This window comes from Leucopleurus acutus, assembly GCF_964270905.1.
Source record: "Leucopleurus acutus genome assembly, chromosome: 19".
NCBI classification, from domain to species: domain Eukaryota; kingdom Metazoa; phylum Chordata; class Mammalia; order Artiodactyla; family Delphinidae; genus Leucopleurus; species Leucopleurus acutus.
The window spans coordinates 29,650,716-29,677,842 of record NC_139161.1 but is presented as its reverse complement, the minus strand read 5'-3'; the positions used below and the strand labels follow the sequence as shown (position 1 = coordinate 29,677,842).

Sequence of the window (27,127 nt, the reverse complement as noted above, 5' to 3'; positions counted from 1 at the left end):
GTATATGACTTAGACATAAACTAAAGATTTTATTTTTATCTATGACTATATAAAGTCTGTACTTGTATTCCCAAAACAAACAAGAAAGTAACAAATTGGTATGTATGAAAACGTATTTCCGTTTGTTTGCAGGATGTGAATTGCTTGAAGATAGGAATGGTAATAAGCACTTATAAATATCTGTTAATATAAGTAAATAGCAAAAGAGTGTTCTTGGACTATATTTGAAGGGCCTTAACAAGATTAATTTGATTTTAAAAGAGCCAGTCCCCCAAAATGACACATACTGCAAAAGTTAAAAAATTTCTAATCATACTCTTCTTCAGCAGTGTTCTCAACATAGTAACATTTGTAATCCCAGTTCCCCAGATTGCCTTGATTACTGGCCCTCCTCTGATATTTTCTATGTAATACATTTGCCAAACTTTAAAACTCTAAAACCTGCTGTATAGGGATCTTTCAAGTATTGTATGAGAAATGATGAAAGCAAGCAGTTTGCTATGTTATTATCATGTTAGTTTCTCTTGGTAGTTCTCTTAGAAATGACAAGCTTTAATGATAAGCTTTCATTTGAGTTGATCAAATATTCTCTGATGTGACTATGTTTTAAAATATATTTGCAATTCTGATTTTTCAGAAATAATCACTTTCAATCAGAGTCAAAACCATAGGAACTTATTCATGCTAAGTGTTGTAGCTTTTTGACATGTAGGAATAGCTGATGTGGGTGAGGTGTCTAGCTTGATGTTTTATCTCTAGCTGTTCATCAGCTAATCCTCCTCCCTACTTCACTGAAAATATTTTCATTCTGTCTGACAAAAAGTAAAAAATTACATTAACTGCGACTAAAAATGTATTGCAGATGACACATTAATGAGACTAATGGTTCTTGCCTTATTCTCTGAAGTTTTCACATTCTTACCTTTGGTGAACGAGATCCAGATAGTTTAAAAATTATACAAAAGATATCCTTTCTGGGGGCAACTCTTGGGAACAAGGTTGCAATAAAGGTTTTCAGGTTTTTTTAAACATTAATTTTAAAACAGCAAAGGGACCAAGTAAATGTTATAACTATATACTAAAAGTCCACTTGGGCAAAATATCTGGATGTGTCCAGTTAATCAAAATAAAGCGTGATGAAAGGTAAAAGACAGGCAATGCTGACAAAGAGTTTAGGTCTATGAAGGAAGATTTTGACTCATCAAGAAAAATTCGGTTAACTTAGCATGAAAGAAATGGCAATATTGTTTATAAAGCATTTGGATTTCAAAGGATGCCATCAATTTATTTCATAATTGTTAAAGGGTAGTAACTTTCAAAATTTTTTCATCATAATCAGGATTCAGTATATACTTAATATATATCTGGAATACTTACCTTTACCTCATGCACCTTATTCTATTTCCTTTTTTTAAAAAAAATGCTCACAGTTCATAAATTGAGTTACCCACTAATGGATCATAATCTACAATTTGAAGAATACTGATGAATGATAAACAGAATTTTCTAAGTTTTTTATTTTCCCTTGGGGACTTAGAACATAAACATTTTAATTTTATCTCTTTCTAAACCACTCACTTTCTTGGTCCCACCTAAACCCTGTTATCACAAAAATTGCACCAGCTCCAAAATCATACACACAGGTATCCTGTTCTCAGACTACAGCACTCCATCCTTTTAGGTTATATGCCCAAGTTCTACCACTACCACTAAAATTCTTTTTTTTTTTTTAATATTTCTATAGTGTTATTTATTTTATTTTTTGGCTGCGTTGGGTCTTTGTTGCTGCTTGCGGGCTTTCTCTGGTTGCGACGAGTGGGGCCTGCTCTTCGTTGCGGTGCGCAGGCTTCTCATTGCGGTGGCTTCTCTTGTTGTGGAGCACGGGCCCTAGAGCGCGCGGGCTTCAGTAGTTGGGGCTCACAGTCTCTAGAGCGCAGGCTCAGTAGTTGTGGCGCACGGGCTTAGCTGCTCCGCGGCATGTGGGATCTTCCCCGACCAGGGCTTGAATTTGTGTCCCCAGCATTGGCAGGCAGATTCCCAACCACTGCGTCACCAAGGAAGTCCGGCATAAAAGTTTTTAATTTTGATGTAGTTCCGTTTAACTCTTTTTTACTCTTGCTGCTTGTATTTTTGGTGTCATATTTAGGAAAGCCATTGCCTAATCCATGGTCTTGAGGTTTTACTGCTGTGTTTTCTTTTAAGATTTTTATAGTTTTAGCTCTTATAATTAGGTCCATGATCCATTTTGAGTAAATTTCTGTATATGGTGTAAGGAAAGACACTAACTTGATTACTTGTGTGTGGATATCCAGTTGTCCCAGCGCCATTTGTAGAAAGTACTATTTTTTTCCCCATTGAATTGTCTTGGCACCCAGTCAGTGATGACTTATTTATAAGTTATTAAATTCAGTATCTGATTTTTCCCTTATCTTGTTTGACTTCTCAGTAGTATTGACACAGTTGACCATTCTGTTCTTCAAATATTCTACTCTCTTGGTTCACCTTTTACTTATCTTGCTGTCTTTTCAGTATTTATAGGTTCCTTATCTTCCACCAAGCTTCTCAGGGTTGGGTTTTCAGTTATTATGACTGTGTAACAAATTAGCACAGAACTTAGTGGCATAAAACAATCATTTATGATGCTCATAGTTTCTTTGGGCCAGGAATTAAGACTGGGCAAAGCAGGGTCAGCTTATCTCTGTTCCAGGATGTCTGGGGCCTCAGGCTGGGACTGGTATCATCTGAAGGCCTTTGCCACTACATGTCAGGCAGTTGATAATAGCCATTGACTGGGAGCCTCAGCTGACACCCACATGAACCTGTCCATGTCCCAGAGGGAGGGGAATGGCAGAGGAAGGGGAGGAAGAGAGAGGAAGAGAGAAGAGAAAGCCAAGGGGAAGTCTTGTAGTCTTTTATGACCAAATCCCAGAAGTCACAGCATCACTCTTGCCACTTTTTTTTTTTTTCCGTCAAAGTCTCATTCACATTCAAAGAAGGGAAAACAGATTCTGCCTCTTCACTTGGAACGGTAAAGTTCTTAAAGAGCATGTAGGACCAGAAATATTGCTGTGACCTTTTTTAGAAAAACAATCTGCCACCGTCTGTTCTGGCCGCACAATTCACATCCTTCCCACATGCAAAAAAATCACTCACCCTCCCCACAAAGTCTCCCAAAGTTTCATCCCTTAATGGCATCAGGCTCAGGCTTGAGGTTCAGGATCTCAGTGAGGTCAGGTCCAGGTGAGATTCCTTGGGTATAATTTCTTGATGACAGCTCCTTGAATATAGTTCCATTTGATTTGAAAACTTGGGGACTAAAGAGGCATATTATCTACCCCCTTCCCCACTACTACCCAACATACAATGCGTATGTTGGGAAGGTACTTAATATTCCAAAAGGGGGAAAACAGGAGGCACATAGAAGTCACTGGTCCATAGTAGTTCTCTTTTTATGTTTTCTCTATGTGATCTATTCTATTTCCATAGTTTAAAAAAAAAAATTTTTTTTTTTTTGGCCACAGTTCGCGGCTTGTGGGATCTTAGTTCCCCCGCCAGGGATGGAACCCATGCCCCCTGCAGTGGAATTGCGGAGTCCTAACCACTGGACTGCCAGGGAATTCCCCTCTATTTCCATAGTTTTAAATACCATCCATACATTCATGACTTCCAAATTTCCTGACATCTCTGAGCTCCACACTAAAATATATAATTAGCCATCTGACACCTTCACAAGGATATCTCACAGATTTTTCCATCTTAACATGGCTAAAATTAATTCTTATTTTCTACTTTACCCTTTTCCTCCACAAATCTGTCTTTTCCTGGTTTCTCCATCTAGGTGAATGATGCCACCATTCACCGAGTTGCTCAGACCAAAACCTTAGGACTCAGGCTCATTCCTTTCTGTCTCTCACCTCTACATACAGTAATCAGCAAGTTCTATATTTTCTTTCTCCAAAATCACTTTTTTAAAAAATCTCACCTGGATTACAACAGTCTCCTTATTGGTCACCCTCCTTCATTCTTGCTGCCGTCCAATTTTCTTTGACACAGCAGTCAAAGTAATAGTTCAATTAGTATGTCTGGTTATGACACTGTCTAGCTCACAATCTTCAGTTACTTCCCCCTGCATTTTGAGTAAAAGATCCATGTAACTGGCCTGTTCCTGTTCCTCTGACCTTATTCCTCACTACTTTCCCCCTTACCCACTATACTTTATCTTCTTTGGGCTTCTTCCGGTTCCTCAAACATACCAAGCTTTCAGAAAGGGCCTGTACATATGCTGTTTTCTCTGTCTGGAATATTCTCCCCCAGCTTCCCACTTCCACATAACTGCGTCTTTCTCATCCTTTGAGGTATGGCATTCCTGACTATTCTGAGTAGGTACTTCCCTTTAATACTTTCAATCCTATTTGTTTCCTTTATAAAACGTATCGCAATTTTAAGTTATCTCCTATCTGTTTACTTATCATCTGTCTCCCTAAGCCTCCCCAGGTCAGGGGCCATATCTGTGTCATTCACCAGTGTATACCCAGTGCCTAGGCGACTGCTTACCATATTATATGCTCTCAACAAATATGTAGTGAATATTGTTTAAAGGTATAATTTTGTTTTGAGACAATGTTAATAATTAATAAGTAATTAGTAATAATTTAAAATGTGATGGTTCCTAATTCTTACTGAAATAGCCTTTTCTTTTTCTCTTTTAGTAACTGCCCTTCCTTTTTGGCTGCTGCTTTAGCCAGAGCCACATCAGATGAAGTCCTTCAGAGTGATCTTTCTGCACATTATATTCCAAAGGAAACCGATGGCACAGAGGGGACTGTGGGTAAGTACTTTTCTGCATTATTTGTTTTAAAATCTTAAAATCTTCTCCTGTGTAGTGATTCACAGAAAATGTCTACAAAATACTATATCTAATTATGTTTACCCACTGGTTGATTTTAATAGTAGTAGCAAGAGAAAAAAAAAGCAAAAAAATTTTTTTCAAACTAATCAATAAAAGTAGGGAAAAGAGGGAAAAATACAGGCATATTTTGAAACCACATGAAGGTAACTGGAGTGAGAGATTATCGTAACAGTATGTTATCATAAATAATACCTAGATAAATGGAGAGGTGACAGTTATGTAATGTGATTTAATTGCCTGGATCATTGTACATCTTTTTTCCAGGTAAATTATGAGGCTTTAATTATTAACGAAGGCATGTTTATTAATGTGTTAGGCTTATACATATTTGACAGACTAAAAAAATACCAATTGTTGTAAAAATTAGGGAATGGCTACTCAAAATTGTTGGGAATTTTAATATTTCACTCTGTTTGTTCTATTTTAAGCATTTGCCTTTAAACATGGTGCAGAAGGAACAAAGCGTATATTAATGAATCAGGACAGCTGGATTCCAGAGAATGTGAGGCAGATATAAAAATAAACATTCTTATTCTTCCTTTATCTCTCTAGATAATTTTTGACAGAAAACTGGCAAAGAAGGAATTCCTCTGCTTGTTTTTACTGAGAGTAATTGATTCACTTGGAACCAAATTGTTCCAGAGTCAAGTTGGATGGAATTCCTGCTGCAAAGCATTGGTCTTTCCTCTTGTACTGATGCATGAAGTAAAAGCCCTATAATGAAAAGATGAGGGAGATTAAATTCTGCTTCACTGCAGCCAGGGTGATGGCTGACTCAGCTCCAGCTCAGTACAGTGACATTAACGACTGATGAGTAATTTACAGCTGTGAGGGGGTGGACTGCTACTTTGGACAATTTTCTCTTTTTCGCACCCTTTTTAATTTAATTTTATTTTTCCATTTCAAGCAGCAATTATTTATATACTGATGTTCTTACACCACTTCCTGCAGGAGAATACTTAACGTAGCAAGATGGAAGTGTTGCCCTACGTGCCTACTTTGGAAGAATTTTCTGAACCCCCATAAGATAGCGAAAGTGTAATTAAGGATTATTGTTTTGGTGGATATCATTGGTCATTCAGATTTCATATTTTCCCAAGAGACTACCCAGTAATGTCTCCATGCCACTGCTGTGATTCAGAATGATCTATTATAGTTCCAGACTGTTTGCACGTCCTTCCTCTATTTAACCCAAATCACTCAGTGTGAACTGCACTGAGGAGAATCTCTACAGGGCGTATTGGGTTTAGCCATACATCAGAGTGGGAAATGAGCATACTGAATAAGGCCTGCTGTCATTGTCTTAAAGGCACTGAAGTCCCCACTGAAATGCCCTTTGACTTTTCTCTTAGGTGTTTCCAAAAACAGACTTAAAGAAGAAAAATCCTTACCTTAAAGTTCTTTTTAATGTTTATGTCATCCCTAACAATGTTTGTTAAACAACCTTGCATTTCTGTTGGCAGACATAACTCCTGTCCAGAAAACCTAAAATCAATTTAAAATATACCAATGTAAAAATTAAAAACAAGAAGGTGAAAATGATCACTAATACAGAGGATATTAAAAGAAATTATGAAAACTTTGTGAAAATAAATTTGAAAACCTGGGTATTTTCTAGAAATATACAAGTTAACAAAACTTTACCTAAGAAGAAAGAAATTGAGAAGATTGTCAAAAAGGACAAAAGGAGTAGGTGATTCTACAGGTGAGCATTTTCAAACAAAGACAGATAATTCCATTGCTTTTTAAAATGAATTATCCAATTGCATAGGGAAAGAAGGAAAATTTGCACAGCATAACACTGATACCAAAACTTGCCTAAGACAAAACTAAAATAAGGAATGTGAGATAAGTCTTAGTAATCAATGTAAAAAATCTTAAGTGAAATATTTGTATATTGAGTACAACAATTCATTTAATGAGTATTTTATTGAGGGCTTACTATAGCTTAGCACTGTCCTGGGGAAACAGCAGTGAAAAAAAACAAAAATATTGGGACATTTATTACATAATTTGTATATTAATAGGTCAAAAGAAAAAAACAGAATAATCTCTAAGGATGCCCAAAGAAGCATTTGATAAACTTCAATATTCATTCCTAATTTTTAAAATACACTTAATAGAGTAGAACTAGATGGATACATCTTGGACACTGTAGGACCAGATTTGGCTCAAACCAAAAACCTAGCAGGTATGCTTAAAGTATATACTAAAGAATTTTTTAGCTGCAAGTGACCGCTGGCTTCAGCAAAACAGAATTTACTGGCTCCCCTTCAGGTAAGGGCTACACAGCTAGATTCAAGGCTTCACATGATGTCATAAAGACCTGGCATTTCTCCAACCATCAGCTGTACTCTTTTTCATCTTGATTTTATTTTCAGGTTCTGTGGGATGGTAAAATGGCTGCTAGGAGCACCAGATGTTCATCTGCCCAGGTTCAAAACAAGCAGGAAAATAAGAGTGACTTTACTCAGCTGCTCCTACATAAATCACAGGATTCACTGTAATCAGCCCAGCTTGGGTTATTTCCCTTTCCTGAACGAATAACTATGGCCAGAGGAATGTGGTTCCTAATTGGCTAGAGCTGAATAACGTTTTACCCCTAGATGCACATGGACTGAGAGTAGAGAAGGAAATGTTCCTGGTAGAAAGAGGAATGTTTGCTAGGTGGCAAATAACACATGAAAACAAAGCTCTGACTCAGAGTAGCAAATAAATAAAATAACTAGGAATAAATTCAGTAAGAAATAAGAAGGACCTATGTTAAAACTATTGAGCAACATACAAAGGATTTAAATTTATGAAACAGTATAACTTGTTCCCGAATAAGACTTAATATGAAAAAGAAGTCAGTTTTTTCCCAAATAACTCTGTAAATTCAATATGATCCCAAACACAATGGCAACACAGTTCCCCCTCAAACTTTGACAAAATAATTAGTTCATCTGGAAGAATAAACATGTCAAACCACCCAAGTGACGTCTTTTAAAGTTAAGAATGATAGGAAAATTAGTTCTCCTCATATTAAAGCACGTTATAAAGTTATAGTAATTTTTAAAGAATGGCGTCATTGTAGAAACAGTTGGAGAGATCAGTGAAGAAGAATTAACAACCAAGAAGCATACAAATATTTTAATATTTTAGTGGTTATTAAAGTTTGCTTATTCATTTATTTAGTCAACATCTTGTGAGCTCCTGCTATCTGCTAGGTACTTACTATGACTGATCCAGGACAATGAAGACACAGTGTCTATCTGCAATCTAATTTGGGAAAAGTAGAGCATGGGTGTGAGTCAGAGAGACTCACAGATAGACTCACATAGACTCACCGGCAGTACTCATTGAGAATGGTATTGCCTGTTTGTGAAATGTTCCAGAAACATAGAATGTAGCAGATAGTCAATAAATGTTATACATTGTTTAAAACTGTGGTAAGAGCTATAATAGATGGTGTGATCAAAGACAGATCTAGTGGTCTACTAAATATTAGAGAAAGCTGGTATTGCTTCCCTTGATCAATTTAATCTGTCTACACCAGGGCTGTCCAGTAGACAGCACAATGATGGAAGTGTTCTCTACCTGCATTGTCCAATGTGGTAGCCAGTGGCCATATATAGTTACTGAGTACTTGAAATATAGCTAATGTGACCAAAAAACTGAATTTTAAATTTTATGTAATTTTAGTTAATTGAAAGTTAAATAGCCACATGTAGCTAGTAAACTACCTGAATGGACAGTAGAGGTATATATACTAAGAGTCATATAAACAGTAATAATCAAACCAAAGTATGATATAATGTTTTATATTATTATCTGGGAATCTGGGAACTATCCTGGTAGTTAATATCAGTTATTTGTTTCACCCCACCCCATGCTCCCTCAAAGTTTCTGAATTCACTTATTGTTTTGCAGTCTTCTGTTGTGATTGAGTCAAATGCACACCCAAATGTAGGGTCTGGATTTGGGGGGATATGCTGTTGCAGAGACCAGATGGGTTGGAGAGATACAAATAGGTAATTGCTGGCTGAAAGAGACAGTCTCTGGTAACTGGTGCTTTAAACAAACAAACAGAAAGATTGGAGTTGCTAAATGTTGGGTTGTCTACTGGCCTCAGTTTTTCCCTCTTATACACACCTCCTCAGGTTGTGCATGCTCTTTGAACTTCTTTTCTCTTTCAAATGTACCCTTGACTTTCGGTTATATAAAAATGTCAAAGGGGACAAAGTCACAAACATGGTTTGCCACCCTGTACTATGTTAATGAGAAAAAGAAAAGCAACAAAAACCTTGAGACCAGATTTCTGAGTATAGTCACTGAAAGAAGAATTCTGAATAAGAAAACAGGTAAAGTTACAGATTAAGGCAACAGCAGGGTAAAGAATAAAGAAATGGGAGTCTAAGTTCCCAGACCATTCTAGAACACGTAATCTCTCTTCTTTGAGATTTGTGCTCTAGATCAGAAGAGGTATGTGCAACATGTGTGCCAGTCTGGCACACGTTTTCTCAGGCTGTCAAGCTATATCTGATTGAGTAAAGTTAAAAAAAAATTTTTTTTGGAGAATTCTAAATTTTTTTACTTGGGATGTAGGGGGACCCTCTAAAATACTGGCCTGAGATAACCTAATCTTCCCTTGGTTATTTCAACAGCTGCAATTTGAGTAGAGGACCGCTTGAGTGGAGATGATGTGAGATACAGTCTCTTCAGTACTATTCAGTGTTGCTTGAAAGGCTTACACACCTGTCCATCCACTGAGGGATGCAAGGGAGCCTCAGAAGTGAGCTTAGTCTACTCCACTTAATGGGTCAAGTAGTAGACTTAATAGTCTAGGGTGAAGAATCGTCTGATTGCTATCTCCTTTCTTCTGTCTAGGGTTATACACATAGACAGAATGTAAGCATGTTTTCCTTAGAGAAATATCAAACTTTTAGACTCATTTGTTAACCTCTTGGTTAAACTATTTAAGCTATTGCCTACCACTTTAATGTAAAAATACATCAGATAACAAAAATATATAATTTAGTTCTGAATTATCATCAGTTACAGCAAAGAAAAGTAAGGGAACTGGAGTGAGGTAAAGGAAAAGGTCAGGAAGACAGAGACTTGAGACAAATGGTGACCAAAGTAAACTCTTCTTATCCCTGTTGTTTACAAATGAACGGCCTGTTTCCATAAGGCTCTCATATTCCAATTAGTTGGATGACCACTGTTCATATTTCAGTCATTCTTCTAAGCACAGGGGGCTTGGGTTTCCAGATGATAACCTTGGCAGCCAAACAGCAGTGCTCTGAACTAGATGGTGTTGCCAGAGCACTTCACCGGCTGGAAGAACTCCAGCCTAGGAATAGATCAGCCCTGCTCAGAGGTTTCCTCCTCATGACATAAGGATATCTTAGTGGCAGCTGCTGGCTGATGGTTTTCTGCTAGATAGGTTGTCATTTTCTCTCTTCAGCAGCAACATTTCACTTCTCTTGAGAAGGAGGAACTTCTTCTATTAAGGAGGAGCTTGACCAAGGTGACCTACTTTGGTCTTTACCAAGCAGGCAAGTGAAAAGCAGTTTTACAAGGGTCTTCACTGGGGGTTTCTGTTTCTTTCACAGAGATTGAGACAGTGAAATTGGCCCGTTCTGTCTTCAGTAAACTACACGAGATTTGCTGCAGCTGGGTGAAAGACTTCCCTCTCCGCAGGAGACCCCAGCTTTATTATGAGACATCAATCCATGCCATCAAAAACATGCGCAGGAAAATGGAGGACAAACATGTCTGCATTCCTGACTTTAATATGCTCTTCAACCTAGAGGTAAAGGGCACTTCTGAAGTGTCAGTGAGATTTGGAAAGCAAAACACCACCACAGGCCTGTTTTCTACCGAGAGAACTTCTGATATGCTGTAGTAATATCTCTGATAGGTTCGAATAGGACTAAGGGCAAAGTGGCACAAATTTGCTTCCATTAGTTGAAAGGAAAGGAACTGTTTTACGTTATTTTGAATCGGTAATGCATTCACATGGTTTAGAATTGGAAAATAAAAACCCCTCTCTTATCCTTGTCTCTCAGACACTTCATATCCCCTCCACGGAGGCAAGCAAAGTGACCAGACCTTGTGTAACCTTCCAGAGACATTCTAGAAACATATGAACAAAAAAGAAAGCTGTTATATCTCAATAAAGCTGTTTTTAAAAGGAACCTATTTCTATAGTATAATCAAACGTTGTCTATTAAGTTCCCACATTACTATGTTTCTGAAGCAACACAAAACACAAACATAAAAGAATAAATTTAAGACTAAGACAGTTTTCGGATCTCATGTGACTTTACTTTTTAAATCTTGGTTTCTGAGGTAGGAAAGTAGCTGGAATTGCATTTCATGAATCTCTGTGACTGACAAATTGGATCATATGAGCCTTGTCAATTTAATAACCATTTTCTTATCTTCCTCTTTTTTTTCTATTATGTTAATGCAAACAGATGTAGGTTTGTTTCCTATGCCTGTCACTTGCCGCTTTTCCTCACTCAAGTCCATAACTTAAAAATTACAATGTAGTGATTTATACAAAGCACACTGTTTCCTTCATTTAGCAGCTAACTTTAAATTTTAGCTGACTGTCAAGGTCTGATAAGCAGTGATGGTGGGCTGGTAATTGGTGCTTACGTTACAAGAAAGATCAGCTAATACCACACGCCTGCAAATGTAACCCCTAAAGGCTGTACTGTGATAAACAGCCCTTAAACCACTGCACCCACTTGAAGATTATACTCAGGTTTGAGGGCATCACGGCCGTTTGTTGACCTGGTTGGTTTTCATTTTGCCTCAAAAATCAACCCAAAGGCCTCACTCAGAAAGGAGCACTTTGCTGTAGTGAAACAGACCTTGAGGGCAATTTGGGAACACATATTTAGACCCTTATAAATTTTCACACCCTTTTTAAATTTATTTATTTATTTATTTTTGGCTGCGCATGGGCTTTCTCTAGTTGCGGCGAGCGGGGGCTGCTCTTCGTTTTGGTTTGCCGGCTTCGCGGGCTTCTCATTGCGGTGGCTTCTCTTGTTGCGGAGCACAGGCTCTAGGCGCACGGGCTTCAGTAGTTGTGGCGCATGGGCTTAGCTGCTCCACGGCATGTGGGATCTTCCCGGACCAGGGCTCGAACCCGTGTCCCCTGCATTGGCAGGCGGATTCTTAACCACTGCACCACCAGGGAAGCCCCTCACACCCTTTGATTTGATAATTTCACTTTTTAAAAAAAAATATTTTATGTATTTAATTTTGGCTGCATTGGGTCTTCATTGCTGCGCACGGGCTTTCTCTAGTTGCGGCGAGCGGGGGCTACTCTTCGTTGTGGTGTGCAGGCGTCTCATTGCGGTGGTTTCTCTTGTTGTGGAGCACAGGCTCTAGGCTCACAGGCTTCAGTAGTTGTGGCTCACGGGCTCTAGAGCGCAGGCTCAGTAGTCATGGCGCATGGGCTTAGTTGCTCTGTGGCAAGTGGGATCTTCCTGGCCCAGGGCGCGAACCCGTGTCCCCTGCATTGGCAGGTGGATTCTTAACCACTGCGCCACCAGGGAAACCCGATAATTTCACTTTTACTTTTAGAAGGTAAAAGAAATGCAGGAAATTCTTACATGTTTTGTTTGACATAAATGTTTTACACAACATAGTCAATAATAAAAAACTGGAAATGATCTAAGTCATATATAGGAAATGATTACTATGATATGCTCGTAAGATGTATTAGTACTTATCCATTTAAATACTTAATGACTTGGGGGAAATGCTAATGATAAGGCAAATAACAAAAAGCAGGATATAAAATTTTATGTACATTATGATTCTAATTTTATTTTATTAAAAATTTACATTTATAGAAAAAAGACTGGTTATCTGTGGATGGTGGGATTAGAGATATTTATTTCCTTCTGTACACTTCTTATTAGTCCAAGTAAACATACATTATCTTTTTTTAAAAACTGAAGTACAGTTGATTTACAGTGTTGTGTTAGTTTCTGGTGTACAGCAAGGTGATTCAGTTATTTTATATAAATATATATATATATATATATATGTATTCTGAAGAATACATATATATATTCTTTTTCACATTCTTTTCCATTATGCCTTATTATAGGGTATTGAATATAGTTCCCTGTGCTAAACAGTAGGACCTTGTTGTTTATCAGTTTTATGTATTTTAGTTTGTATCTGCTAGTCCCAACCTCCTAGTTTATTTTTCCCCACCCACTTTCCCCTTTGGTAACCATAAGTTTGTTTTCTATGTCTGTGAGTCTGTTTCTGTTTCATAAATAAGTTCATTTGTGTCATATTTTAGATTCTACATATAAGTGATATATGGTATTTGTCTTTCTGTCTGACTTACTTCACTTAGTATGATAATCTCTAGGCCCATCTATGTTGCTGCAAATGGCATTATTTCATTCTTTTTTTTACGGCTGAGTAATATTCCATTACACACAACACTCACACACATACCACATCTTCTTTATTCATTCCTCTGTCGATGGACATTTAAGTTGCTTCCATAGACATACATTATCTTTATAACAGGGAAGACATCAGTATTTTTTTTAAAGAGATCCACTTGGCTCCTTTGTTTCTCCTGATGTTATATTGTTTAAGAATCTCCTCACCAATCTCACATTGTTTAAAGTTACATTCTCATGCCCACATAAAGCTATTATTGCCCTCTTCCTCTTTGTGATGATCCCATATCAGCCCACTCATCATTTAAAAACTGCTTGGATGAATTGGGAGATTGGGATTGACATATATACACTAATCTGTATAAAATGGATAACTAATAAGAACCTGCTGTATAAAAAAATAAATAAAATTCAAAAATTCAAAAAAACCCCAAAACCAAAAAAACTGCTTGGACATGCAGTTTTTCAATTTTACCCTTATCCTGCCAATTGAGCTATTTAAAAATGAGTACATTAAAAAGAATTTACTGCTATTTATTTTAAATAAGAATTTTTTATTGAGGTATTTTGATTTATAATTAGTTTCAGGTGTGCAATATAGTGATTCAAAATTTTTATAGATTATAGTCCATTTAAAGTTATTATAAAATATTGGCTGTATTCCCTGTGCTATACATTATATCCTTGTAGCTTATTTATTTTATATATAGTCATTTGTGTCTCTTAATCCCCTACCCTTACATTGCCCCCACTTCCCTCTCCCCTTGGTAACCACTAGTTTGTTCTCTGTATCTGTGAGCCTATTTCCATTTTGCTATATTCATTTCTTTTATTTAGATTGCACATACAAGTGATAACATGCAGTATTTGTCTTTCTCTGTCTGACTTGTTTCACTAAACCTAATGCCCTCCAAGTCTATCCATGTTGTTGCAAATAGCAAAATTACATTCTTTTTTATGGCTGAGTACTATTCTATTTTGTGTGTGTGTGTATGTGTATACATACACACCACATCTCTTTATCCCTTTTTAAAAAATTGAAGTATAGCTGATTTACATTATAATGTGTTTCAAGTGTACAGCATAATGATTCAGTAGTTTTACAGATTATGTTCCATTAAAAGTTATTAGAAGAATAATGGCTATAATTCCCTGTACTATATAATATATCCTTGTTGCTTATTTATTTTATACACAGTAGTTTATATCTCCGAATCCTATATCCCTATCTCACCCCTCCCCTCTTCCCACTCCCCACTGGTAACCACTAGTTTGTTTTCTATATGTGTGAGTCTGCTTCTGTTTTATTATATACGTTTGTTTGGTTTATTTTTTAGATTCTACATATAAGCGATATCACATAGTGTTTGTCTTTCCCTGTTTGACTTATTTCACTAAGCATAAATATTCTCTAGGTCTATCTGCGTTGCTGCAAATGGCAGAATTTCTTTTTTATGGCTGGATAATATATATCTATTTCACATCTTCTTTATCCACTCATCTATTGATGGACACTTGGCTTGTTTCCTTATCTTGGCAATTGTAAATAGTGCTGCTGTGAACATTGAGGCGCATGTATCTTTTTGAATTAGTGTTTTTGTTTTTTCTGGATATATACCCAGGAATGGAATTGCTGGATCATACGGTAGTTCTATTTTTAGTTTTTTGAGGAACATCCATATTGTTTTCCACAGTGGCTGCATCAATTTACATTCCCATCAACAGTGTAGGAGGTTCCCTTTTCTCTACATTCTCTCCAGCATTTGTTACTTGTGTTCTTCCTGATGATGGCCATTCAGATAGGTGTGAGGTGATATCTCTTTGTTCTTTTGAGTTGCATTTCTCTGATAATTAGCGATGTTGATCGTCTTTTCATATGCCTGTTAGTCATCTGTGTATCTTCTTTGGAAAAATGTCTGTTCAGGTCTTCTGCCCATTTTTTTTGATTGGGTTATTTGGGTTTTTTTGATATTGACTCGTATGAACTATTTATATATATATATATATATATATAAATATATTTATATTTTATATATTTAATGTTTTTAACATATTATATATATTTTAATATAGTTTGGATATTACCCCCTTGTCGAAAAATGAGTACTTCTTTAGTACAAGGTAGAAATTCTACATGTCAGAGTTTTTTCCTAAAGAGTTCTGTTTATCAATGGCATCTTCAGTGGCATTATAGATGGTTTGATTATATTGCTAAATTAACTAGTTGTAATAATCTGTATTAGATATAGATTTCATAATATTAGGTTGTATCGTTACTCTATGGACATTTATATTTGGTACTTTTGTAAATGTAATAGTTCGTTTCAAAAGAACTTTTTCAAAGCACAAATATACCTGTTGTTTTAGTATATTTTAGTAGTCCTTCCAAATCCCCATGAGATACCAACTCATCCCTACCTAATAGATGAAAAAACAAGCACAAGAAAATTATATGCTTTACTTTGTATATTTTATTCACTTTGAATGACAGGGCCTGGACTCAACTGAACTCTCCAAGAGCCCAAGGAAGAAGTCAAAGCTTCCAAATGAAAATTATTACATAGTGTTGCCTAAAAGGAGCCCAGAACTCAGTGAGAGTTCAGTGAGTTACAGATCTCCTAAGTGAGCCAGAGCTGAGATTTAAACACTTGAGTTGAAGAGAAAGAAAAAACTAAGTACTTAATGAGTTAAAGGTACTCTTGTGATTAGGCTTCCATTGTCAAGACAAATCACAGGTTTGGAAGACTCTCTTCTGGCAGTTGCCATAGGGCTTCAAGCAGAGGGTGAGCTAGGAAATGTGAAGTTACATCTTGAATTAGGGGATTAGGTAAAGACATAGACATCTGATGTGGTTCAAGTTTGGGTAACCAATTTAGAGACTGTGTTATTTATTTATTTTTTTTGGCGGTACGCGGGCCTCTCACTGCTGCAGCCTCTCCCGTCGCGGAGCACAGGCTCCGGACGCGCAGGCTCAGCGGCCATGGCTCACGGGCCCAGCCGCTCCACGGCATGTGGGATCTTCCCGGACCGGGGCACGAACCCGCGTCCCCTGCATCGGCAGGCGGGCTCTCAACCACTGCGCCACCAGGGAAGCCCGAGACTGTGTTATTTATGGTGAGAATACAGTGTGACCATGAATGATTTATGAAGGCGATGATATAGTTTAGAAGTATGTGTATGCTCTCATTTTCTCTGTGTATTTTAAACAATCTAACATAATTGGCCTTGTGCTTGGAAGGCCAGTTATTTCCTATTGTTCTCAGTTTCTGATTTTATTAAAGTACTTTCCTTTTGACAAAAATCCTCAATCCAGAACAGCCTTTGCTTTAATTCCTCCTCATATCTTCTCTTTCTCCCCCTCCCCACAACTTGTAACAGCAACTTTGAAGCCAGTGTATGTAGGTGGTTTCCATGGTACAAGACAACAGCTTTCACAGTGAGAGAGGGCGCTTCAGCCTGAGCTAATTGGGCATGATGTGTTCCAGTGTTCTGGTGTGTAAACACAGATGCCCTAATGTTGCAGGTATTTTAGCATTTGATCAGGCACGTCAGAAAAGGGAAACATTTAGTCTCATTATCTGGGTGACAAAGCAGTGGAGGAGGATGGGCAGCAGTGCGGGGGACTGGCTCATTTGAGTCATGCTATACCTAACTCCCTTAACTGTTTCTGTGTTCCTATTGACAGGACCAGGAAGAACAAGCTTACTTTGCAGTGTTTGATGGCCATGGGGGAGTGGACGCTGCCATTTATGCCTCCATTCACCTGCATGTTAACTTAGTACGCCAGGAGATGTTCCCCCATGATCCTGCTGAGGCCCTGTGCCGGGCCTTCCGGGTCACTGACGAGCGGTTTGTACAGAAGGCAGCCAGGGAGGTATGCCGTTTCCACATAAATTCCAGCCATGATGCATTAGCGGAGATCTACTTGTTCTGTGGTTAAAAGGCTATTTTGGATTTTCTCTTGTGGTAGACATTATTTAAAGCTCTCTTCCAAACTATATTCTTTTTTTTTTTTTTGCGGTACGCGGGCCTCTCACTGTTGTGGCCTCTCCCGTTGCGGAGCACAGGCTCCGGACGCGCAGGCTCAGCGGCCATGGCTCACAGGCCCAGCCGCTCCGCGGCACGTGGGATCTTCCCGGACCGGGGCACGAACCCGCGTCCCCTGCATCGACAGGCAGACTCCCAACCACTGCGCCACCAGGGAAGCCCCAAACTATATTCTTGACACACAGTATTGGATTGTTGTAGTTCTGACTCTCTCTTTAGGAATAGATTTAGTGGGGTGCTAAGATGTACTGTATAGAAACTCCCAAGCTATAATTTTCTAGAAAGCCAGTCCACTGCTGGATTTGGCAGGTGACTTTTATCTTATTCACCATTGCCTGTCAGGTTCACATCAGGACCATCTCTCTAAGCAGACTTTTGCTGACAAAATCTGGATATGGTGATTAAAACAGTGGTCTGTAAAAGAGAAACAGAAGCTGGGATTTCTCGAAACAGCTGGTTCTAAATGGGTCGGCAGTGTTTTGCTGTGTATCTCTTGAACAAAGTTTTGTTTGGAGAGAGTAAATCCTTAGATGATCCTTGAACTGATTTTCTCTTAACAGGAAGAAAGGTCAGAGCTCATGTCCTCATTTCTTACGGTTAATCAGACCTAAGGTTTTACTCTGAATGAACGACAGGGGCTCTAAATTAAGATCTAAAAGTAAAAATTTTAATCTATTATCATTCTGGGCATTGGTACACAATTAACTACAGGACTCTATCTTCATTTCCAACTAGGGACTAACAGAAAGAGAATAACTTTTAATTTTAAAAAGTAATTGCAGAATTGTATACACACAGAAAATAAGACTCCTGCCCTATGACTTAAACATTATTAACTCTTTCTGAAATGGACTTGGAGAGAACTGGGTAATCACTGAATCTTTTTCTTTGATCTCATAGTTATGCTACACAGCAACAGTGGGGTTTGGAATTAATGAAGCAATAACTCAGAACTACTTGGTGTTAAGCAAGGGCAATATTCTCTATCTCCCCACCTGCACCCCAGGTTTAGATTAATATGCAGATCCAACAATAGTAACCACTGTGGTCTGCAAATAGAGGTGGGGCTAGAAAACAAAATACAGTTGTTGACCTCAGACTTTGCCAGTCTTTGGAGGGCCGGCATTGCTTGGTTCTGCCTGTCTTGGAGCTGCCGGCTGTCATCATTCTGACTGAGGACAAGACCTGGCCCCTGAGAGGTGATCTGTAAATCATGAACGTGAAACTAAGAGAATCACCTTGTCTTCTTCATCCTCCGTCCTATCCCTTTTAAACTCTGTGTCCTCAAAATCATGGCTTTTTTTTCTGACCGTGTTCACCTCATTTGCTTTGCCAATGATCCTAGTGTCTCTTAGTCTTGCCAACAGTTCTCGTGAATAATTTAGGTTTGTCTCAGCAGTTACTTTTCTCCTTGTGCTTCCATGTGCTGCTAACTGCTGGGAAGAAAGTAGCTATTCCTGTTGTGCAGCAGCCCTGCCTCCTGTTCTCTCAGGGGCATATGTACTGAAGTGTCTTTATCGTGTGTTCCAGGGGGCTGAGGTTTTGAACATTCTGTGTGGGAAGACATTTTATTGGTGGGTGAGGATTTATAACAAACTTTCCCTATATAGGGAAAATGAGAAGTTGTTTTCTTATTGGATACAAGGGGCCTTCTACCATCTTGACGCATTGGTTCTAATTTAGGCCAAGTCCTTAGTAACAGAAAGTCATGCTCGTTTGGTAGTGACTCATGTCAAATGGAGATGTCATTTTAGGACAGTAGTATCAAGTACATTAAGTACAGTGGTACTGAGCTATTGTGATGCAATTCCAGGCTGTTTGTTTTTTTATGCAATGTTCTGAAAGCAAAGGTCCCTAAAATTATTGTAGGAGATTTTATTTTTGTTTTTTAAAGGTACAAGCAACTTAGCACTCCAGGGAATGTATGTAATCTCTTGGCTCCTGTTTTAATATCCAGAGTATGGAAGCATTTGTTGTGTACACACCAGATGCTTTGTATGTTATTTTGTGAAGTCAGGACTCCCCCCCCCCGAACAAAACAGAGACCAGAGTATGGAAATCTTTACTCTAAGGATTGATATAGTGGCTTAGCACTGGACTAGGGGGAGAAAATTTCAGTTCTGTTCTAATCAGTTACCTGATCTTGGGCAAGTCACATAACCTGCCACAGTACCTGTGTATAAAATGGAATTGATAATTGTCTCTGCCTTGCACATCACAGATAAAATGGATCTGTATGTGTGTGTGCACATATAAATACATACAAGCACATAAGAATGCACTGAGAAATGGGAATTGCTATTTGTGAAATCGAGTTATTAGCAGTCTAGCTTCCAACTGAAAAGTTTGTATTACCTATAAATTGCTTCTCAATGAGAATTTGCTGTCTACTTATTTTTAGTGACTCTTATTTAAATTACTTTCAGAGCTTAAGATGCGGGACCACAGGAGTGGTGACTTTTATCAGAGGCAACATGCTACATGTGGCCTGGGTAGGTGATTCCCAGGTTATGCTTGTGAGAAAAGGCCAAGCTGTTGAACTAATGAAGCCACACAAACCAGACAGAGAGGTAAGTATGGTCTGTTCTGTTAGGGCACGTGCCACAAAGGCAGTCTTCTAGTCACGGATTTTCACTTATAATTATCACCATTATCTCAGTAACCATGCCCACCTTCCAAAGGAAAAATAAAGAGAACCCTTTCCAGGAGCTGATGAGTATTATATCTGTTGTTTACTGTTAAGGTAGATGAATAAATCCTGAATCCAGTTATTTGCTTCTTTCTATTACATTACTGTACAGGACGAAAAGCAGCGAATTGAGGCCCTTGGAGGTTGTGTAGTCTGGTTTGGTGCCTGGAGGGTGAATGGAAGTCTGTCGGTCTCCAGAGCTATTGGTAGGAAAAACCGATTAATTTTTGTTTCTCCAAACTTCCTTTACCAGAACACTGTCTTATATTAATCTGATACAACAAGGGAACCTGAGAAAATAACAGATTTTCAGAGTGCTTATTACTGTTCAAAATAACATTTGGATAATGCTTCTTTTAATTAATTATTTAACCTACTCATTTATATAAATTCCATTCTTAAAAGAACTATATTAAGAAATGTTCTCTTACAAGTTTCTTTTTTTAATGGAAGCCTTTAATCTTTAGCATACAAATCTGCTTAAAACCACAGTGATTTTCATTCCATTTTGGGTCATACTTAGCTTAAATCAGTACTTTCCATAAAATAGAAGCTTCCCCCCCATATTTTACCTTGCTTATATCTTTAATTTTTTCAATGAATTCTAAAATAACATAAATAATGTGCTTTTAAGATGAAAACAATTTTTACTATATTAAAATTAGAAAACTAATTTTACTATATGTGGAATATAGTAATTTGTCAGATAACCCTGGGGTTTCAGCGAATCTGCTTCCCTGGACCTAAATTCTTTAAAAGAAGGGGAAGTCGATAAAAATCTTTGTCTAAAATTGAGAGAGTAAACAGCTAAGCTGTTTGGACAGAATGCAAAGGTGTAGTTCAAAGAATTGGGCTATAGTACTGTTTCTGTCTGTTTCACTTTTGCACCTGGGTCTGTTGCTTTAGGCTTCATGGCTCAGCTCCACTTTATGTTTTTTTAAAAAGAACAAATCAATGTGCATGTGTCTATATGGGTGGTATGCATATATGCATATAAACTGCAGTTCTCAGTCACTGCCTCCTAAATAAATGAAGTAGTTTGACATAGGGATAACATGGACAAATGGAATTGAGGTCTAATCCCCAAATTTTGCTTATCATTACCAAAATATTCCAGGAACATTAACAAAATCTCAAAGGACTGATTTCAGTTTCACCACTGATGTGATGTCCCTCCTACTCTTGGGGAAGGTGCTGGCAAGCTGTGAAGTGGCCCAAATGGGAGCAGCAGAGGCTGAGAGAGAAGGAGGAAGCTCAAAGATTCTGCAGTACCTCTTGAAAAACTGAGAGCTGGCTTTACCTTAGACTGAGGGAGTTATTAGGAACTCTGGAATAAGGCCAAAAGGGAGAAATTTCTGATTTCTAAAACACACCCTCAAATAGAATTATTTTTGACAACTCCAACCAAAGACCTCTTCTCTTGATCTGTCTTTGTCCGAGTATTTAGAAGTAACTTTAATGCTTGTTATAGAACCAACTTTATACTAGAGGATACTTATCATTTCTTGCTTCTAAAAATATGACACAAGGGGGAAAAGCAGGGAAAGAATGTCCTTGAATAAGTGACAATCTAAGAGAAAACCAGGCTGACTTCATAGAGGAAGTGACTTCTGAAGTGGACATGGAGGATAGTATGCAGAGAAGGACATCCCAGGTATGGCAAATACAAACACATGGGCATCTCAAAGGGCACGTCTTGTTTTAGGAACAGTGACAAGTGCAGGAGGCTGGGGCAGAGGGTGGGAGTGGGAAGAGATAAGTGTTGGCACCAGAGTACAAAGGGGCTTAAATGCCAGGCTAAGTGTCTGGTCTTTGTCAGGTGAATAAGACGAGGGCCCATGTGGTCAGGTTTGTATTTATAAATATTTGTAATAATTACGGAAGACGAACTAGAGTAGAAAGCCTAGATGAGAGGTCATTCAGGAGGCTGTTGATACAACTTGTTTCAGAGATAGGACAGCTAAAAAAGGGATACAGAGGAGGGTATAAATTGCTGAGACAGAAACGACAGTTTGTGGGGGAAGAGGAAAGTTAACTTCCAGGTTCCGGACTTGTGTGACTGAGAAGACGATAAAACATTTGTAATAAAGCAGCAGCAGCAGTTTGGGAGTGGGGAGGAGGGCAGATAATGAGTTCATTTTGGACATATTTTATATTCTAGGTGCCTGTGGGATGTCTTGGAAGAGATAATTTATATGTAATTGGAAATACAGATCTGGACCTGAGCAGAGTTCTGAGTTAGAGATAGAGATATGGGAATTCACCCCATTTTGGCAATAATATTAGCAACCTGTGAAGTGATATATGTGTGTGTGTGTCTGTGTGTGTGTGTGTGTGTATATATATATTAGTTGAAACTACAGGAATGGATGACATTGCCCAGGAATATTTAGTGTGAAGAGAGACCAAGGATGAGACTCATTACTTGTAGAATAACATGAAGTCATGCTCTCTGGGTTTGTATCTTGGCTCTGCCACTTTACCAGCTGTGGGTCTTGAGAAATTTACCGCACTTCTCTGTATCTGTTTGTCCCTTTGTAAAGCAGGAATAGTAACAGTATCTAACTCATAGAGTTTCTGTATTAAATGGCATAATACACACACCACACTTAGAACCCTGCCTGGCACAGTCTTAGCACACAATGATTTTTGGTGATTTTAAGTGAAGGAGCCAGTGAAGAAAATCAGGAAGGGATCAGAGACATAGAAATGGGGTATCACAGATGCTGGGGAAGGGGGTTTCTAGGAGTATGTAGTCAATAGGGTCAAATGCTGCAGAGGTCAAGTCATAGAATTTTGAAAATAGAAAATGGTTGTGGATATAGGTGAATCACTAAAGTTTTTTTTTAAGTCGGAGGGAGGAATTGAGGGAATTCGGGCCTGATAAACTTAATTTTCTTTGAAGTAGGAAATTAGGCCATCTACCAAAATCCAGTAACTTAATTGGAAAGAGTTGAAGAATGTGAGAAAGATTTGGAAAGCTCATGGAATAAAATAGGGGCTAAATAAGGACAAGAAAAAGGACTCCTGGGACTTCCCTGGTGGTGCAGTGGTTAAGAATCTGCCTGCCAATGCAGGGGACACAGGTTTGAGCCCTGGTCCGGGAAGATCCCACATGCCGCGGAGCAACTAAGCCTGTGCGCCACAACTACTAAGCCTGCGCTCTAGGGCCCGTGAGCCACAACTACTGAGCCCACACACGCCTAGAGCCTGTGCTCCGCAACAAGAGAAGCCACCGCAATGAGAAGCCCATGCACCGCAACAAAGAGTAGCCCCCGCTCGCCGCAACTAGAGGAAGCCAGGGCGCAGCAATGAAGACCCAACACAGCCATAAATAAATAAATTAATTAATTAATTAAAAAAAAAGAAAAAGGACTCCTGAGCAGAGTTCAACTCTGCTTAGAAAGTAAATAACACTTAACACTCTAAAAATACAACGCTTTTCAACTGTTTCTCCCCATGAGCCCTTCAGAGTTGTGATCCAAAGTTGACAAGAGGCATATGTTATCTAGCATATGGAGAGAGAAAGTTTTAGACAAAAGGATGTTGCCATTTCTACAATGAAATGGATAGTCATGCCCTCCCACCAAATTTGGGGGCAGAGTGTCATGAATTTGACATCCAACAGTAGATCAGGTGAAAAGCCAGAATTCTGGCAGCATTTTCTCTGTGCAGATCTTTGTATGTTCTGTTCCAACCTAACAGTTGCAGTAGCCTTTTAATTGAAGCACTAAGATTTTTGGGAACAGTATGACTCAGAACACATTTATTTTTAGAGTTGGAATTCAGAAAATAATGATGATAATAATGCAGTCAGGTGGAGTAGGGAATGGGGAAATTTAGTAAAGTGGATTGGTGGAGGACACTGAATCCCCAGTGATTGGAAGTTTTGTTTTTTGGGGTTTTTTTGCGGTATGCGGGCCTCTCACTGTTGTGGCCTCTCCCGTTGCGGAGCACAGGCTCCGGACGCGCAGGCTCAGCGGCCATGGCTCACAGGCCCAGCCGCTCTGTGGCATGTGGGATCTTCCCGGACTGGGGCATGAACCCACGTCCCCTGCATCGGCAGGCGGACTCCCAACCACTGCGCCACCAGGGACGCCTGATTGGAAGTTTTAATTAGCTTTAACAGGCTACTGGGAGGTGCCATAGTATAGCAGTGAAGTTGATGAAATCAAAACCATACTTGAGGAAGATGGTTCTGGCTACCTTAGTCTGTGAAAAAGACTAGTTGCTTACTTTGTAGATAAACTAACCCAGGTAATTAAATATTAAGTAAGTATCTGTTGTTCAGGGTGTCCCGTCATGCAGCCTGCTCGATAGGGTATGTGGGCCTACAGTGGTTCTAGCAGAGTTATCCATAGGGTTCCCATTGAGCTTTTTGGGCCTATTTGAGGATTAAACAGGGATGTGAAATATTGGAGAGAACTTTACTTGGGTAGGAGAGAACCTATAACAGATATCAGAAACAGTGACAATATGGCCACATCGTTTAAGTAAGTATATGTAACTTCATTTTATCTTCCCCTAATCAGATAGTTCAGTTTTAGTACAATAAAATGGACAGTAATTGAAGAGGGTTTGTAAGTAACAAGTGCTAAGATCCGGATGCAGGCAGTCTGACTCCAGGGCTTGCATTGTTAACCACTAAGCTATATGCTACCACTTTAAGAATGATAAAGCATTTTGTAAAAAAAAATTTTTTTAAACTACTGTTTGCCAGTGAATTATGATACCCTAAACTAGGAACTATTGCTCAATACTCCATGTTTTTTTATGTAAAGAAGTAAATGAGTATCCCTTGTAGTAATGTTATTTGGTTACCCAACAGGCAAAGGACCTGTTTGCTAAGGCTGTCTCCAAGTACTAAAGGAAAACAACGAATATAAACAAGCAAGGGATCTGGAAGTGCTCTGGATCTGAAAGTTCCAGAATGCTCTGTAGATGATGAATTATCTCAGTAATCTGGTGACAGAAACCTAGCTTAGTTGGGCCCCAGGTCTCCAGTCTGTTGCCACTCCAAGCACCCAATATTCAAGTACAAATTACTCCCTAACAGTTACCTCTGTGTCTTTGCTGATACTGTTCCCTCAACAGAGGACCCTTCTCTGCTTAGGCCATTTGAGCTGGCCATAAACGTTTTTACATGCAAGATAAACCAAAATCTGACCTATTTTCTAATGCCCACAGGAGATGCTGAACATAAGCCATATATCTGTGGGGATGCAGATTCTGCCTCTACTGTTCTGGATGGAACTGAAGACTACCTCATTCTGGCCTGTGATGGCTTCTATGACACCGTGAACCCTGATGAGGCAGTGAAAGTTGTGTCTGATCACTTGAAGGAGAATAATGGAGACAGCAGCATGGTTGCCCACAAATTAGTGGCATCAGCTCGTGATGCTGGGTCAAGTGATAACATCACTGTTATTGTGGTATTCCTGAGGGACATGAACAAAGCTGTAAATGTTAGTGAGGAATCAGATTGGACAGAGAACTCTTTTCAAGGAGGGCAAGAAGATGGTGGGGATGATAAGGAGAATCATGGAGAGTGCAAACGCCCTTGGCCTCAGCACCAGTGCTCAGCACCGGCCGATCTAGGCTATGATGGGCGTGTGGATTCGTTCACTGATAGAACTAGCCTGAGCCCAGGGTCCCAAGTCAACGTGCTGGAAGACCCAGGCTACCTAGATCTCACACAAATAGAAGCAAGCAAACCTCACAGTGCCCAGTTTTTGCCGCCAGTTGAGAGGTTTGGTCCTGGTGCACCAAAGAAGGCAAATTTTATTAATGAGCTAATAATGGAGAAAAAATCAGTTCAATCATCATTGCCTGAACGGAGTGGTGCTGGAGAGTTTCCCTCTTCTTTTAATTTGGGTTCATCAGGGCAGCAGATATGCAGAATGGAGAGCTTGTCTCCTGTTTGTTCTAGGTTGGAAAATGAACGGTTCAAATTCCTGGGAAAGAGAGTTTCTAGATTGTATCGTTTACACTACCACTACTCAAAGAGGCGGCACGGATTCAGATTTAATCCAAAGTTTTATTCTTTTCTCTCTGTTCGAGAGCCTTCCCACAAAACAGGCACTAGCCTGTCCTCACTTATTCGAAGTGGGAAGAGAAATAGGATGTTAAGAAGTTCTCTGCCATGGAGACAAAACAGTTGGAAAGGGTACAGTGAAAACATGATGGGGAAGCTTAAAAAGAGTAATGCTATTCCATACCCAGCTCTTCCCTGGAGTTTTAAAATATAATAAATAACCTTCTCTTTAAAGTAGGCTAGCTAGCTCTCCCCCAGTAAAGACATCACTATCAGAGTAGAAACAAGGTAGACATTTCTGAAATATTGTGTGCTTCATTATGAGCCATGGATGGCTCGACTCTTAAATGTAAATAGATCTCTAGGAAACTCACTACAGTGTTTTCAATCTAATAAAAAGTACTGGCGGTTTCACTAGCAAAATTATACACCTGGTCCCAGTGACGTGTCTCTGTACCTACGTACCACCCCCACCCCATGACCCTTTCACGTCACTAGTGGAAGCTTGCAAGTTGGTTATTTCAGTCAGGAGATACAGTGTTGAAATCTCACAGCAGGTGAAATCTGTTCTGATGTGCCTAATAGATCTCTGGAAAACTTAATGCAGAATTAGATCTAGTTGGGGAATGTTCCTCAAAAGACTGGGGACTATAAGGGAAAGCCCCTCCCCTTTTTTGGTAGGTAAAAGGCTAAAAGCCACATGGGTTTTAACTGGTAACAATGAAAGTAGAAAACTAGTGTAAAAATGTCATATTCTCAGACTTGTGAGGTGGTATATAGTCAAACAGATTCACTAATTTTTTTCCTGTAACATAGAAGACCAACAATGAAAATTTTTTGAATTAAAAAGTATTTCCTAGGGCTGTAGCTATTTGGGAGTTTCATAACCTGTTATGGTGCTTTTGACGGAATTATTATTATTTTTTAGAAGACTGCTGTCAATTGGTTTTAACCTATGATGCTAATGTGTTTTCCACTGTACCTTCATCTCAGGAGTAAAAAACTTCTTTAATGGAGAT

The 27,127-nt window shown here is 38.8% G+C and overlaps 1 protein-coding gene across 1 annotated transcript in view; it reads left to right on the top strand.

Annotated features, from left to right (window-relative positions):
* The window catches only part of PPM1E (protein phosphatase, Mg2+/Mn2+ dependent 1E), a gene marked incomplete at both ends in the record, with an annotated part of 190,391 nt that extends 164,069 nt beyond the window's left edge, over positions 1-26,322 (top strand). The window contains 6 exons of the mRNA XM_082861427.1: positions 4,710-4,828; positions 10,507-10,706; positions 17,024-17,212; positions 19,812-19,955; positions 20,187-20,280; positions 25,262-26,322. Of these exons, the coding sequence (XP_082717553.1) occupies positions 4,710-4,828; positions 10,507-10,706; positions 17,024-17,212; positions 19,812-19,955; positions 20,187-20,280; positions 25,262-26,322 (1,807 nt within the window). The remainder of the gene's footprint in view (positions 1-4,709; positions 4,829-10,506; positions 10,707-17,023; positions 17,213-19,811; positions 19,956-20,186; positions 20,281-25,261) is intronic.
* Between the last annotated feature and the right edge of the window lie 805 nt (positions 26,323-27,127).